The following is a 14,923-nucleotide window of genomic DNA, read 5'->3' as shown; positions in this document are numbered from 1 at the left end:
GCTGGAGGGAAAATTAAGGGTTGTATTCAACATAGTGTAAGCCTGCCATTAGAGGTAGTATTTCCACTTATGCAAAGGGGCTCCTTGCCTCTCCCCCCCCCATGTGCCACTTAAATCTATTCTTGGGGTTCCCCCACTTTCCTGAGATTTGGAGAGAGGGGCTGAAAAGACCTGTTGTGCAAATGGACATCCTTGCACAAATCGGATGCATTAGTTGGCTATGGCCCAGGCAAGCAGGCAGGACAACCTTTTGTTGTGGCTCAGTTTTATCTGGAGGTGCTTTAGCAAGAACATATTCAGCTCTCAAAAAAATTGCCATTGCCACTCTGAATGCTGCTTAAGTTGATGGTTACAGAGGCCATCTCTGGACAGAGTGGCCGGGGAGGCCTGGCCAGATGGGCGGGGTATAAGTAATAAATCATTTTTCACCAAATGAACATTGGGTCTACAAAAAAATCACTGGCAGCATTAAACATAATTTGTAGCCAGCTAATTCACCCTCCACCTCCATCTAGGGCAGTACAGTATCAAATAAACAGCAACACATTAGTATTCTACAATTCAATCTGTTACATTTTGACCAATATAAATAGACATAAAATCTGATTTGCGGTCCTGATTTATTGCCCCCCCCCTTTTAATACTTTGAATGATTTTTGAAAAATACTTTATTAAGAGAAAATATGTAGAGGGACCCAGGTGGCGCTGTGGGCTAAACCACTGAGCCTAGGGCTTGCTGATCAGAAGGTCGGCGGTTCGAATCCCTATGACGGGGTGAGCTCCCGTTGCTTGGTCCCAGCTCCTGCCAACCTAGCAGTTCGAAAGCACATCAAAATGCAAGTACAGTGGTACCTCTACTTACAAATTTTTCTACTTACAAATGGAGGTCCGTCCGCCATCTTGGATGCGGTTTAGATAGGATTTTTTCTACTTACGAATTTTTAGATAGGGTTGCTTCGACTTACGAATTTTTTCTCCCAATGCATTCCTATGGGATTCGACTTAAAAATTTCTTCGACTTACAAATATGTGTTCGGAGCGCATTAAATTCGTAAGTAGAGGTACCACTGTAGATAAATAGGAACCACTATAGCGGGAAGGTAAACGGCGTTTCCATGTGCTGCTCTGGTTTGCCAGAAACGGCTTTGTCATGCTGGCCACATGACCTGGAAGCTGTACGCTGGCTCCCTCGGCCAATAATGCGAGATGAGCGCGCAACCCCAGAGTCGGTCACGACTGGACCTAATGGTCAGGGGTCCCTTTACCTTTATGTATTATAAAACAAAATGAGAAGAAATATAGGTGATATAGAGCTAAATTGTGAAGCATAGTAATATGCTGCAGCATTTGATCATGATAACTTTATGAGTTCATTTTTAATATTTTATAAATTCTTGGAAAAATATATTGATATGAAAATGCAAATTACTAAGTTTTAAATTACATTTTTGCTATATTTTTACTTTTTGTAAAGGCCTGTCAGTATAAAAAGGTATTCAAGAGACACCTGAAAGTGAAAAGTGAGGGCAGCTGCCAAATTTCTTTTGGAGCAATGTTCCACAGCATGGGGCTGGTAATATTAAGCACTTTTAGTTGAAGCCAGCCAGGCCTCTGTAACACAGGTGACAACTAGCAGCACTCTTCTGGGTGATCTCATAGAATTGTACAGTTGGAAGGGACCACAAGGGCCATCTAACCAAACTGCCTGCATAAATAAAAACGTATGAGTGTCATCTGTACACTTTCCTCACCATTTTCAACCCTCTGTGAAAACCCATGTAGATACAACAGCATGTCTAAATCAACCCTCATTTAGACAAGCCTGCACTTCCTTTCAAGAACAGGGCAGTTTTATGGCCAGGATTCAGATCAGCACACACATGGGTATCCTCCTCATACATGGTATATCTTAGCTTCCCCTCTGAAGTAGCAGCACTCTCCCCAACCAAGTGTCTCCATTGACAAGGAGCTCTCCAGAGCAACACTGCACAATGTGCAAGAGGCTGCCATTAGAAAGAAACCAAAGCGCCCTTCTCCAGGGCAGACCCTTTTCTACCAACAAACATCTAAACCTATAGTTGGGGTACCAGACATAGCTGGCAATAGGCAGTCCTAGCCACAGTGGAGGATGTTAAGAATGCAGTCGCAAGAAGTCACTAAGCAACTATAATACTCTTTTTGAAACTCATATTCCAAGGGCATGTCTGTAGCAGTTCATTTTTGTACTCTAGCTGAAATAGTACTAATAACGACAGTTTCTTTTCGGAAGGTAGAGTGATTGCAATATAATACCAGCTGCTTCAATATAGTTCATACTCACTTCCCTTCAGCATTATTGGTGTGATGTGGTGGTGTAATCGTACTAATCATTTTGCTTGCTTGTTTTAAATAGCTCACAGTTCCAAGAGCAGGATGTGTGGGTGTAGAAATGCACAAATACAGAGTCCGTACAAAAACAACAAGGGGGAAATTTAAATTAAAAGAAATGCAATATAGGCGATTTGGCAGACATCATGGCAAAGAAATACCTTTTCAACGGAAAAGGACATGCAAAGGATGACAGTCTTTCCCCAATGAAGTTGTCTGAGCAGTTTCCAAGTCTGGGAAAGCACGTTAGAATCATAGATTCTTAGCGACACATTGCCATGTGGCTGATGTGTGATAGGAAACACTGTGAACCTGCTGGCAGAGGTTCCCTATGGGCTGGCTGTAAATACTTTTCTCCAACTTCCTTTTAGAACTGTCAAGTAATCCATCTCTGGCTTCGACCCTCATACCTGCTCATGCTCGGAATCAAGCAGCTGCTTCAACCCCGACAAATGTTCCAGCAGCCTCAGGTGAGACTTTCTTCATGCCTGCCACGTTTTTTCCTTGCTAAACTATTCCCCCACCCCACCCCACCAAACACTGTGTGTCATCAGTTACAGATCATATCTTGTTTGCGAACTGGGGGGGGGGGAGGCCAATACCAATTTTGTTTGCTAGATTGATTTCCATTTCAGACATGGGGTGAATAAGGGAACACCAGTCATTTCCACTCCAGATTTCCAATTTCATCAGCATTCTGCAACACCCATACTTAAAAAACCGCAAGTTGGGCAGAATCAGATACTGGGATAGTGCAGCCTGAGGATGGGGACAGGTTTCTCAGAGAGGTGAGGGCTACCACATGTGTGCAAGACCCTTGCCCTTCCTGGTTCATGAAAGCAGCTGAGGAAGACTAACTCAAGTGGGTAAGGGTGGCGATTGAACATGTTTCAGCAAGGAGGGTTGCAACCTGCCTTAAAAGAGGCAGTGATAAGACCTCTGCTGAAAAAGCCCTCCCTGAACCCCACTGTTTTGGATAACGACTGGCCAGTCTCCAATATTCTATTCTTGGGCAAGGTGCTGGAGTGTGTGGCAGCTTCTTGGCTCCAAGCGTTTCTGAATGAGACAGATCATCTATATCCGTTTAATACTGGCTCCAGCCATGATTATGGGACAGAAACAGCATTGGCTGTGTTAGTGGATGACCTACAGCAGGAATTGGTTCTCCTGGACTTCTCAGTGGCTTTTGATACCATTGACCATGGTTTCTCTGTGGGACACCTCACTGGGGTGGAATTTGGAGGCACTGTTTTACGGTGGCCGTATAATCTTACTGTGATTATTTATTTATTTATTTATTTATTGTACATGTATACCTCCCTATATCCGTAGATCTCAGGGCGGTTCACAACATAAAATCACAATGTAAAAAACACAAAATACATAACAAAAATAAGAGCAAAGACAACCTAATAATCCCCCCCTTCCACAACACATTTAAAAGGGTATCAGATGTCAATCAGCCAAAGGCCTGGTTAAAGAGGAACATTGTCGCCTGGCACCTAAAGGTGTATAAAGAAGGTGCCAGCCAAACCTCCCTGGGGAGAGAATTCCGCAAAGGGGGAGCCATTGCAGAAAAGGCCTGTTCTCGTGTTGCCACCCTCTGGAGCCTCTTGAGGAGGTGCACGAAGAAGGGCCTCAGAGGATGATAGGGCCCTGGTAGGTACATAAGGAGAGAGGCAGTCCTTGAGGTATGCTACTCCTGAGCCTTTTAATCCTAGGGAAGGTGGTGCTGTGGATCTTCTGTTTGATGCCCCGGCTGTTAACCTGAGGTGCCCCTCAGGGTCTGTCCTGCCCCAATGTTATTTAACATTTGCAGGATGCCGCTAGGAGAGGTCCAGAGTTTCTGGGGGGCTGCTGCCACCATTCCATCTCTCCTTTCCATCTAAATATGGCGAAGCTGTTTTGGTGTTTGGTGTTAGTAACATACTGGAGGAGGGTGAACAATTTGACGGTCATGGTCAGTTGAAAGGCAGATCAGGGAATAGGGATTCAGGTTTGCAGCTTGGGAGTACTCATGGATTGAGCCCTTAACCCCAGGTGGCCAGGTTTAGGCAGTGGCCAGGAGCACATTTAAAACTAGTGCACTGTTCCTGTTGCTGGAGATGTCTGCCCTGGCCATGATGCCTTAGTTACATCCTGTTTGGATTCATGCAGTGAGCTGTGTGTGGGGCGGCCTTTGAAAAGTGTTTGGAAACTTCAGCTGATCCAAGATGCTGCAGCCAGTTTGCTCACTGGAGCTAATTACAGGGAGAATAGAAACACTGTCACAGCAGCTCCACTGGGTACCAGTCCGTTACTGGTTATGATCTATAAAGCCCTATACAGCTTGAGTCCAGGGTACCTGAAGGACCTCATCTCCTTACATGACCCTGCTTGGACTGAGATGTGCCAGGTCATCTCTCATGAAGAAGGAAAACAGCTGGTAAAAAATACTGCAAGTTCCTGAATGCTACTTCAGTGTCCAGCAGCAGAGCTAGATTAAGCAGCACTAACTTCAGAACAGGGCAAATGTGATGAATACCACATTCCTAGATTGTGTCGTCCAATCTATACCTAGGTCAGATGAATAAGAGAGGGAAAATAAAATGGATACCAGCCAACTCAAAACCCAAGTTAGAAATAAAAATGAGTGAGTAACCAGAACTACATACAGGATTCCCAATCTTGCAGTGTCATTGATTTGATGCATAAAAGGGCATTTTGTTGTTTTTGTTGTTGTTTAGTCGTTTAGTCATGTCCGACTCTTCGTGACCAGAGGGCAGCAACAGCTGTCCTTGTTGCTAGAAGAGGAAAAGAAGGTGATGTCTGTTGGTAATGAAGTTCTCCCAAATACTCCTGCAATGACAGCAGGTTTTGTGAATGCCAAGCAGAACTTGCGATGTACATAAGTGCTTGGTTTTTCTTTGCTAAATAGTGGGGGAGCAGCGCTCCTCTGCAACTGCAATTTAGCAGAACAAAAGCAGAGCCCCAACAGCACATAATGCATACCGTGTTTCTCATATTATAAGACATGTCTTATATTTATTTTTTCCTCAAAAAAACACACTATGGCTTATTTTCAAGGGATGTCTTATTTTTTTCCTCCTCCTCCTGCCGTGGCCGGCATTGCTGCTACGCCTATCACTATGTCTTATTTTCGGGGTATGGCTTATATTCCTTGAATGCTTAAAGATCCTGCTATGGCTTATTTTATGGGTATGTCTTAAAATATGAGAAACAGGGTATGTTTCAAGCAAAATAAAGCTTTCCCATTGTAGACTTTAGGAGAACTACACCATCCAGCAGACAGTGAATTCCCCACTCCTCTGGAGTGCTTCTTTCTTTTTAGTAGCACCAATCAGAGAATGAGAATGAGAATTTGGGTACCGACAGAGCTATTGTCTTCTGTAAAGATGGCTCACCAAGTCCCTATCACAGTAAACTTCACAGCATTGCTACCTCTCCCACTTTTTTTAGATAGCAATAGCTACCAAACAGAGCAGCTCATCAGGTACTACAGTTCTATGCGAGTGTCTCAATTTATTGCAGTCCAACATTTTTCTTTTTGATTTTTTTTTGTAATTGTTTTCATTTGCACCATGAAACCCTTCTTAATTATAGACCACACATCCTTTTCCTCTTGCTGTGTTTCATTATGGACTCACACAGCTGTATCCTATACTTTTGAATAGGAATTGTGACAGCCTTTTTCGATAACTAAATCTTTTTATTTCTTTTTTCCGAACCCTGTTTTTATTGTCTACTGAATTCAGGAGAGAAAGGAGTTGAGGAAAACGAGCATAGCGAGCTCCCAATACTTTTCTAACTCCGTAGAATTGAATAGTGTCACCTCTTAGCATCCTGTTTATTTGTTTCTGTTTATCAATCAAGCGTTTTAAGACCTGTTCCATCAATAAAAAGATGTTGTGTATATGAGGCCTAAACCTCAGCTATTTGGTAAAAAACCATGGTTGGCGAAGGTTTATTAGTCGAATGGGTTTTATGCGAGGAACTGCCCCAAATAATAGCCAGAGATCATGGCTTGTAACATACTGCCACCGTTGCCTTCCTATATTGCTTGGTTCCTCTTGATTTATCAGTACCTCACAATTTGCTAGCTGTGTTCATGAGAAAAGGGGCAGAGATTTTTTTCCCCCTGCTTTCCGAACCCTTCAGTGTATGACATGTGAAACCTGTTCTTGGCATCAGGCCCTGCTATTGCTTTCCCAGAGCCATGACTTTGGGGGCATGTCCAGCTGTAGTTGAACCAAATAGTCTGATCTATGCCTTAGCCCTCTTTGCGTGTTTGCTGGAACTCACAAGGATTAAAAGTGCAAACAACCCTCCCAATATCCCAATAGCACAAGCTTCTCTCAGACCTTTGCTGAGCTGTTGCACATGTTCTACCAAATACAATTACAGTGGTGCCTCGCTAGACGAAATTAATTCGTTCCACGGGTCTTTTCTTATAGCGAAAAAATTCGTCTAGCGAATCCCATAGGAATGCATTGAAATTTTTTTGAAATTTTTTTTGCCCATAGGAACGCGTTAATTGAATTTCAATGCATTCCTATGGGAAACCATGATTCGCTAGACGAATTTTTCGTAAAATGCATTCGTCTAGCGAGGCAAGCTCCGCTCGAAAAATCCTTTCGTTAAGCGGAAATTTCATTAAGCAGGGCATTCGTTAAGCGAGGCACCACTGTAGAAGCCTCCACAGGATCAGGATCCCTACCTTACCAGGATTCCTGATAATATGGAAGCGGAAGCCTTGTTCAGGGACTTCATATCGAAAAGGAGCCAGCAAACATTGGGGGTTGAGGTGAGGCTTATGTCTGCTCCTCTACACACTTGTAACTCTCCTGCCAGAAGAGGTCTCTATTGTTTTTCAGGTACCAAACAGGTCCTTTTAAAAAGTACCCAATTTCTAGCTGACATTCAGGTGTCTCTCCCCTTGCCACAACTGGCTTAAGAGGCTTGCCCGCAAGCAGCAAGTTTCCAATATTTAACCCATGTCTTTGCTTTCTTTTGCGGTGTTTGCAGATGCCAATGCAGGAGATCGAGTTCAGACCAATAATGTAGCTTCAGCATCAGCCTCCAACTCCACCTGAACTGGTCACAAGCAGCAACCTGTACAGGAACAATCGCCAGTAATTTTGAGTCTTGCTCAGCAACGCTGGTCACATTTGGAAAGAAAATTTAAAAAGAGGAAAAAACCCTGTTCATTATAGTGTTCGATTTTTTTTTTATTATTGTTGTTCTTATTTAACCTTGTAAAATAGAAATTCAAACCAGTTTCATTGTGTGCTCACTCTGCGGGCCCTTTGGGGCAGGGGAATAGGTGGGGTGGGAAGAGGGGAAGTGGAGCAATAGAACACACCAGTCTCTTCCCATGACAATCTTCTAATTTCAAACAATTGCTGTTGTGTACTTTAGAATCAGGAATCTTATCTCATGCCCTCCCACAACAGAAAGGAGAACCCTCATTCTGCTGAAGCTCCTTTTTTTAAGCCTTGTATTTTTAAGTGAAGTTTCAACTTTTGGTGTAGTGCACAACTTGAATTTGGTTGGGAGCTTAGCAGGAGTTGCTCACCATGAATAACATACACAGGAGACCTTAACTATCTTTGAGTTGGGATGAGGAGGAAGCAAAATGTGAGGTCTAAAATACACTGAATTGCCAAAGCCGGGGATGGGGTGGGGTGGGGCAATTGCTGTATGGATAAAGCTTAAGGGCAAATCTTGATCTTAAATTCTGTTCTAGCATTGGAGAATTCTGCAGATATGTATGTTACATATACACACACAGACTATCGGCTTGAATGAAAAATGCTCATTCACCTACCTTAAAGATCCCTGAACATTACAGGTTCTGTAAAGCACAAAAGAGGCCATAGTCAGTCACTTGCATTCTTCAACAGGTGGGAGCAAGTGTACCTATCCCTCCAGGTGCAGAAAACAGACAGGAAACCAGTGGAGAGGTACTTCTGCACCTTGCCCACCTTCTTTTTTAAACTCTAAACTGGCTTCTTTCTCAAAGAAGCAAACAGGAAAACAATGCCAGGGGTTGTAACGTGAATGGACGTAAACTTCCATTGCAATTGGAGCTTTCAAATCAACACATTATTTTTAGGTGATTCTAAAATCCAAATCTAGAATTTGTATTTAATTTCACCTCTCTCTTTTTTTTTAAAGCTCCCTTCTTTCTAATCTTTATTTATTGATCTTCCACAGTTGCTGTTGTGATGCTTTCACAATGGTAGTATATTAATAAGTAGACAAATCAGTTTACTTGCTCTTGCTGACTTATAGAAAGCTAAGTGTGTGTGTATATATGCACATATACATATACATATATATATATTATAAATATATACATAGATACAGTGCTGCTTTTTATTTTTTAATCTATAATTGGTCTGACTGAAGCAGAAATGCCTGTTTCTAGTGTCTGTGTTCTGGGTTATTTTGTAGTGGCAAAAAGTCAAGTCTCTCTGTTTTTGAAGTGAAAGCAATACTTCTTGAAAGGTGTTAGGGAAGTTGCGAGAAGGAATGCCATTGCTGCCGTAGTAACCGAGACAGGCTCTTTACGTTCTAGCTTTCTACTTGGATTGAGAGATGTGCTCACCTAGCCTTACACTCATTCAAATGAATCTCAGTCATCTTGGTGCTTGTGTGGGTTTATTTCATTGTTGAATCTTTTGAAACGTGATTTGCTGATTTGGCCCTGGGGAAACTCAGCATTATGCAAATGCAGCCACTCGAAGGCAACAGGGCTCAGGGCCTCCTCTTTCCTCTTTGTTCCCATGTTTATGAAGCTGGGTATGAGAGGGATACAAAGTCTAATCTGATTAAAGGTGCTTGTCAAAGGAGGGAGCTGTTTGGCTGTCTTAAAAAAGGATGAATAGAAAGTTCAGATACATTGTTATTAAAATAGCTTCAAGGGGAATGGGTATGGAACCCATATTTAAATACCCCAGTTTTCTATAAATGAGAATCCTGGAAGGGGATCTTGCTGCAGGAAAGGAGCCTATAGGTGTCTTCCATGTTGATTTACGGCCCTCACGATCAGAGCTCTTGAGACACTTGAACAAGCAGGAGGATGACATAGAGAAAACTCGATTTGCAGTCATGAGAGCAGGACAGTCCAGGCTCAGAAGAGAGATGGTGTCTTAGGATTTGCATTACTTTCTGTTAGTTTGATGCTAGCAGGGAAGAAGAATGAAAAGCGTTAATAATTTTTTTAAAAAATTGTGTGTGTGTGTATGTGTGTGTGTCAGTATGTGTAAACTGAGATCCTGATGGTTTTATTTTCTCAAGGATCATGGCGGGACTGCAGACAAAATTTTATACAAATCTAGATCCAGGTGTTTCAATACCATTTTTGTAAATAAACAAGACAAAAGCTCCTCACCAAATTCAAGTTTGTACATTAGTTGTTCTTAAAATTTTGAGTTGTATTGCTTTGTATGTAAATATGTGGACCCAGGAACTGCTGTTAATGAGCAAAACGTTACCATTCAGGGCAGTTAAATCTGTTTTAATAATCAGACAAAATGTAGACGAGCTTTTTAAAGCCATATAGTTCTAACTCTGTACAGTAGATAACCGGCCTGTATTATTGTAACAATAACTCTAGCGATGTATAGTATATCTATATAGTTTGGAGTGCCTTTGCTTCCATAATCTTTTTATTTTATTTTATTCCTTTTTTTGTACCAGATGTCTCACACATGGAAATCTTTGTTTCCCTTCTTTGAGTTATTTCATGTCAGTAGTATAATTAAAAAGAAAATTCATTCGATTTTTTTTTTACTTCAAACCATGGCTTTGTTTGTAGGTGTTTAAAAGTTTCTCTCCCTTACCCCACAATAGCAGTGACCGGTTTCATTTTATGTTTGCTATCTTGGCATCTAAGTGGCAAGTTTACATTTTGCTCGTCTTTTCCCAGCACGTTTGTCAAGAGCTACTTGTAGGCAACAGCTTCTAGAAGCTTTAGTTTAGTCTTTGTTTCTGTAGAGGCAAAATAGGGCTTTGCAAAGAAGCTGTCATGGAATGGGGGTGGGGGCAGCAGTGGGGTGGAAGAATTGGGATCTCACTCACACATCCTTTCTGCTTTTTTTGGCCGTAGATTTATCTGTGGTATTGAGAGTCTGTAGTTGTAGATTATCACTTGCCCTCCCTCTCACCCTGAAGTTTTATTTTCTTATGAAAGTCATTTTGAAGTTGACCTTAATTTCTGTGCCCAGCACAAAGGCCTTGCTTTGAAAACTTTGCTCACTTGTGTGTTTGACCTTGTTAGTATTCCACGTGAGATTCTCTTTGATGGCAAAATGCTGAACTTTTTATCAAACCAAAGGTTGCTGTTTTGTTTTTGGCTTTTTGTCTTTTTGTAATCATCTTGTGTTCATTCCAGTAAGGCAGAGGCTGCACTTTTTCTGGTGACACAAAGGTCAGTGATAGCATTTTGTTTCTGACAGTCCACTCAGAAGTCTGTTTGTGTGGCTTGTTTTTAAATGAAGTACCTTAATGGTCTCTTGATCTATCCTTTGTCTGCATTGCAACTGTGCATGTCCCTGAGATGGCATTAACAATATTCTGTGTCCCCCAGCTGAAAGTCAATCAAGACACTATCTTAATTTTGAAGTACCTTCATTTAAACAAAGGGGTGTGTGAAATCAATAAAGATTACTCTGAAGTCAACTAACTGATATTTAAGCATATACTTCCTTTTATAAATAAGCCAAGTGATGGTGAATGTCCGTAATTAGTGTTAATTTGAAATGTTCCCAGATTAGTAATGCTTCTTAAGAAATGCTACCAATAAACTATTACCTATTGTAAATCCCAGCCACTAGAGGTTAAAGCCAGTAATGAAAAGCACAGTTTAGTATGTAGCCCAGGACCTACATTTGCCAGGTGTATACATCAGAAAGCCTTTGAATTACCAATATTTCTATAGAGGCTAATTTCTTGCTTCATTTGTGACAAGGCAATAAAAGCAAAATGAAAAGGCGTAATAAAGACTTGTACCTAAAGGGTTAGCTTGAGATACATATTTTCCTTCCTTGTGTTGTTTGTTCTTGGGGTTTTTTTTGGAAAAAAACAATTTATATATATAAATGAGCATTTATATATATAAATAATATGCTTGCCTGTAAAATTTGCGTTTGTTACTATGTTGCTGATACATCACTTGGGCTTGTGCACACAATTACCGTGATCACTTCCATCTTAAAAACAGAAAATCTAAAATCTATATATAATGGACTGTGGGTTGTATACAAACTATTGCATACACGTACAAAGCTGTCTTGATTCAAAGAAGAAGCAAAACATGTATAACATTATTACTACTTGAATGCCTCTGTGACTGATTAATTTTTTCATTTTAAATATAAACTTTTTTGTGGAGAGTATGCTTAATGTTTTATTATTTTGCCTTCTCCCTTCTGCTCCTTTGTAAATACATTTTGTTCTGTGTGACTTGGTTCGGAAATAGTTAACTGGTACTGTAATTTGCATTAAATAAAAAGTAGGTTAGCCTGGACATGAAATTTAAAAATACAAAGTGTGTGGTCTTTATTTCAAAACTCTTGAACTTTTCTGTATACCACTTCCATTAAAAGTCTCTTCTTCTGCTCCTATTCACCTTTTTCCAGAACTGTTCCTCACCCTGCCCAAAAGGTGGGTTTGACTCTTTATATAAACACAGGGAGCTAGCATGTTTTCTTAAATGGTCTGTATTAATCTGTGATACTTTTGCAAGAGATAACAGCTTCTGTCTTCCACCAAACCATTTGATTTGATGGAAAGGAAGAGGAACCCTTTTACAGTTATCATCATAGATGACCCTACTTTATCTGCAAGATGTGCTAGGACATATAATGCACTTCCTTTATTTGAGCCCCTGAGTAAATCTGGTGACGGTGTGAAGAGTTTATAATAACCATGTCTTGTGGGGCTGTTCCTCCAACGAATCGGCACGTTGCTATCTCAGCTGGGTTTCAGTCCTGGATAATGTATGTATTCAATGTGATGTCTGTTTGCGCAAAAGAAAATTTCTTTTTCAAGCCGAATGACTGGTCAGATCTATTCTGTTACTATACTAAAAGGCTAGATGCAAGGTCATGTGACTACTGCTTCAATAAATTAAAAAAATATATTGCAAAAAAGACTCCTCTTCATTTTTATTAATCATACAAGCGACAGCCAGGTTGGGGTAGGGCAGAGCAGAAGTTGTGGGAAGATGGTCGAAGTCCTCCTGGGAGGCTGGCACTTCCCGTTTTCAGTTCCTAGATAGCCAGTAACAAGAGTCTGTGTTGGGGGAGGGAGGTGGCAGCCTCTGATTGCTTCTGATTTTCTCCCTATTGCTTAACCTTCCCAGCCCTGCCCCCCTTCTGTTTGCCCTGGCTCTCCCACAACTGTTGCATTCTTTGCCCATATCCTCCATCTGGCTCACAGGCAGATTTGGAGAACGGATGCATTAGGAGGAGGTGTTACTCCTTGTTCGTAGACCATCTAGGGCAAAAGGTGTGGACTCCTCCAACTCAAAGGACACTCAACCATTTCATCCCTCAATGCACAGCACAGCAGCCCATGGTTATAAGAACAGGGCGATGGTCCTTCGAAAGAACAGAAACTCCCATGGTGTGGGAGGTTAAAGGTGCCTGCCAGCCTACCTTTAGGGAGCCTCAAAGCTTCAGCAGTTGTCCCTGAGTGTGTCATGGCAAGCCATTGTGAGCTTTCCAGGGTGTTGACAAGCAGCCTTTTTGCTGTGCCTTGTGCCCTGCTACCCTGAGCTGGTCATGCCTAGGAGCTTGGACTAGTCTTACCTTCCTATGCCCTATCTTCAGGAAATGGCCCCTGTCCTCTATGAGCAACTGTCCCAGTGTCAACCCAGTCATTCCTTGGACCAAAGCTGGAAGATGACAGGACAGCAATATGTTCCAGCCCTGACTTGCTTTACTTGGTCTCTTCTTGTGTGCCCTATTCTTGTTCTGTCTTTCACAAGAGCATCCCTCCTTCTGCAGATTCCTTTCTTGCTTGCCTCTCTCTCTCTCGTTTCCTTTGCCCAAGTCTTTCCAAGGCTGCTGGAGCTTGAAGAGGAGACAAAGAGAGGTTGTAGGGCTTCTCTGCAAGACCTTCCCTCCAGTTCCAGAGTTTTGGTGGTTGGGTGTGATTTATTCTATGACGAGAAGATACCAGACTTCCAAACTCTCTTGTGTGCTGTCTTTCCCCCATAGCTGCAAAAAACAAAAACAAAAAAACCCCTAACCCTAAGCTTCGTGCTGGCAAATGTATGTTTTTTCTTTAATTGTTCTGCTTTTCTTGCAAAACTTTTATTTTTCTTGCTGCCAATTCGATTTCAAGATTTTACCTCTGCAGTCTATGAAAAGATTGAAAAAATTATTCTGCTGTTGCTCTCGATTTGTTTGATATGGTAAATACAAAGAGATTTTAGAAAGGGCACCAATGCAAAAGGGGGGGAGACCTCAGAGGTGCATATTAGACTGAGGTGCTTCTTTTGGTGGTTCCTCAGGCAACTAGAAAAGCAATATATACAAACCATCAGCAATGAATAATGAGAATTGTAAAACACATTGTAAAAAATACACTTCATTATGAAATAATGTGCAAAAGTTTGCATAATGGGTCTTAAACATGAAAACACCTCATCAATGAAACTTCATCCTATTTCTCCTAAAGAATCCCTATACCAGGCATAGGCAACCTTGGCTCTCCAGATGTTTTGGAACTACAACTTCCATGATCCCTGTCCACTGGCCCTGTTAGCTAGGGATCATGGGAGTTGTAGTTCCAAAACATCTGGAGAGCCAAGGTTGCCTATGCCTGCCCTATACAGTCATATATGGAATCTTAAGGTTACGGCCACGGCAAACCCGCAAGTGTATACTTCCGGGTTTTTGCCACGTGTGCATGCGCAGAAGCACACCTCTACGTAATTTTTGGGGTGTGAACGGACCCCCGGAACAAATTAAGTTAGTATCCGGAGGGTCCACTGTAATACTATAAATATCAGATTTATGGCCCAATTAGACTGTACCGATACACAGAGACACACAAACGCAAACTTAATAAAAAATACAGTATATTCCGGTGTATAAGACGACCCCCAACTTTTCCAGTTAAAATATAGAGTTTGGGATATACTTGCCGTATAAGAAATACAACCCGGCGTATAGGACGACCCCCAACTTTTGAGAAGATTTTCCTGGGTTAAAAAGTAGTCTTATACACAGGAATATACAGTTCTCAACCTGCAACAGCTGAATTCTCTTGGAAACATCTGCAACCCTGATCAAATAGTTCTCACAAAATCTGTTAAAAATCCAACCCAAGGGTGAGCTTCATATTAACTACGTAATGACAACTAATCCTTTACATTCTTTCCTGCAAGTAAGCTCCATTGACCACAGTAGGACTGAGCCAACAGGCATAGAAACAGGCTACATATCCATTCAAAGGACAACCGTTTTCCACACTATTTCAGAATTTTTGAGACTTCACTGGAGTCCAGGGCAAGCTTTCTTACCCCTGGGTAAGAAACTAA

At 41.6% G+C, this 14,923-nt stretch overlaps 2 protein-coding genes across 4 annotated transcripts in view; one reads left to right on the top strand and one right to left on the bottom strand.

Moving 5' to 3' along the window:
- GSK3B (glycogen synthase kinase 3 beta) overlaps positions 1–12,524 on the top strand; it is a 60,550-nt gene extending 48,026 nt beyond the window's left edge. The window contains exons 10-11 of one of the 2 annotated variants that reach the window (XM_035140439.3): positions 2,739–2,837; positions 7,393–12,524. In XM_035140439.3, coding sequence (XP_034996330.1) covers positions 2,739–2,837; positions 7,393–7,460 — 167 coding nt within the window. In that variant the 3' untranslated portion in view covers positions 7,461–12,524. The remainder of the gene's footprint in view (positions 1–2,738; positions 2,838–7,392) is intronic. The other variant, XM_035140437.3, reaches the window with a different exon arrangement.
- CFAP91 (cilia and flagella associated protein 91) overlaps positions 12,513–14,923 on the bottom strand; it is a 29,215-nt gene continuing 26,804 nt past the window's right edge. The window contains exon 18 of one of the 2 annotated variants that reach the window (XM_035140435.3): positions 12,513–13,595. The gene's annotated coding sequence lies outside the window, so the exon portion shown is untranslated. Of the gene's footprint in view, positions 13,896–14,923 lie in introns of both variants that reach the window. The other variant, XM_035140433.3, reaches the window with a different exon arrangement.

Source organism: Zootoca vivipara, chromosome 15 (assembly GCF_965207765.1).
Source record: "Zootoca vivipara chromosome 15, rZooViv2.hap1.1, whole genome shotgun sequence".
In the NCBI taxonomy this organism is placed as follows: domain Eukaryota; kingdom Metazoa; phylum Chordata; class Lepidosauria; order Squamata; family Lacertidae; genus Zootoca; species Zootoca vivipara.
The sequence above is the reverse complement of the archived record's forward strand: the minus strand, read 5'-3'. Positions and strand labels throughout refer to the sequence as shown.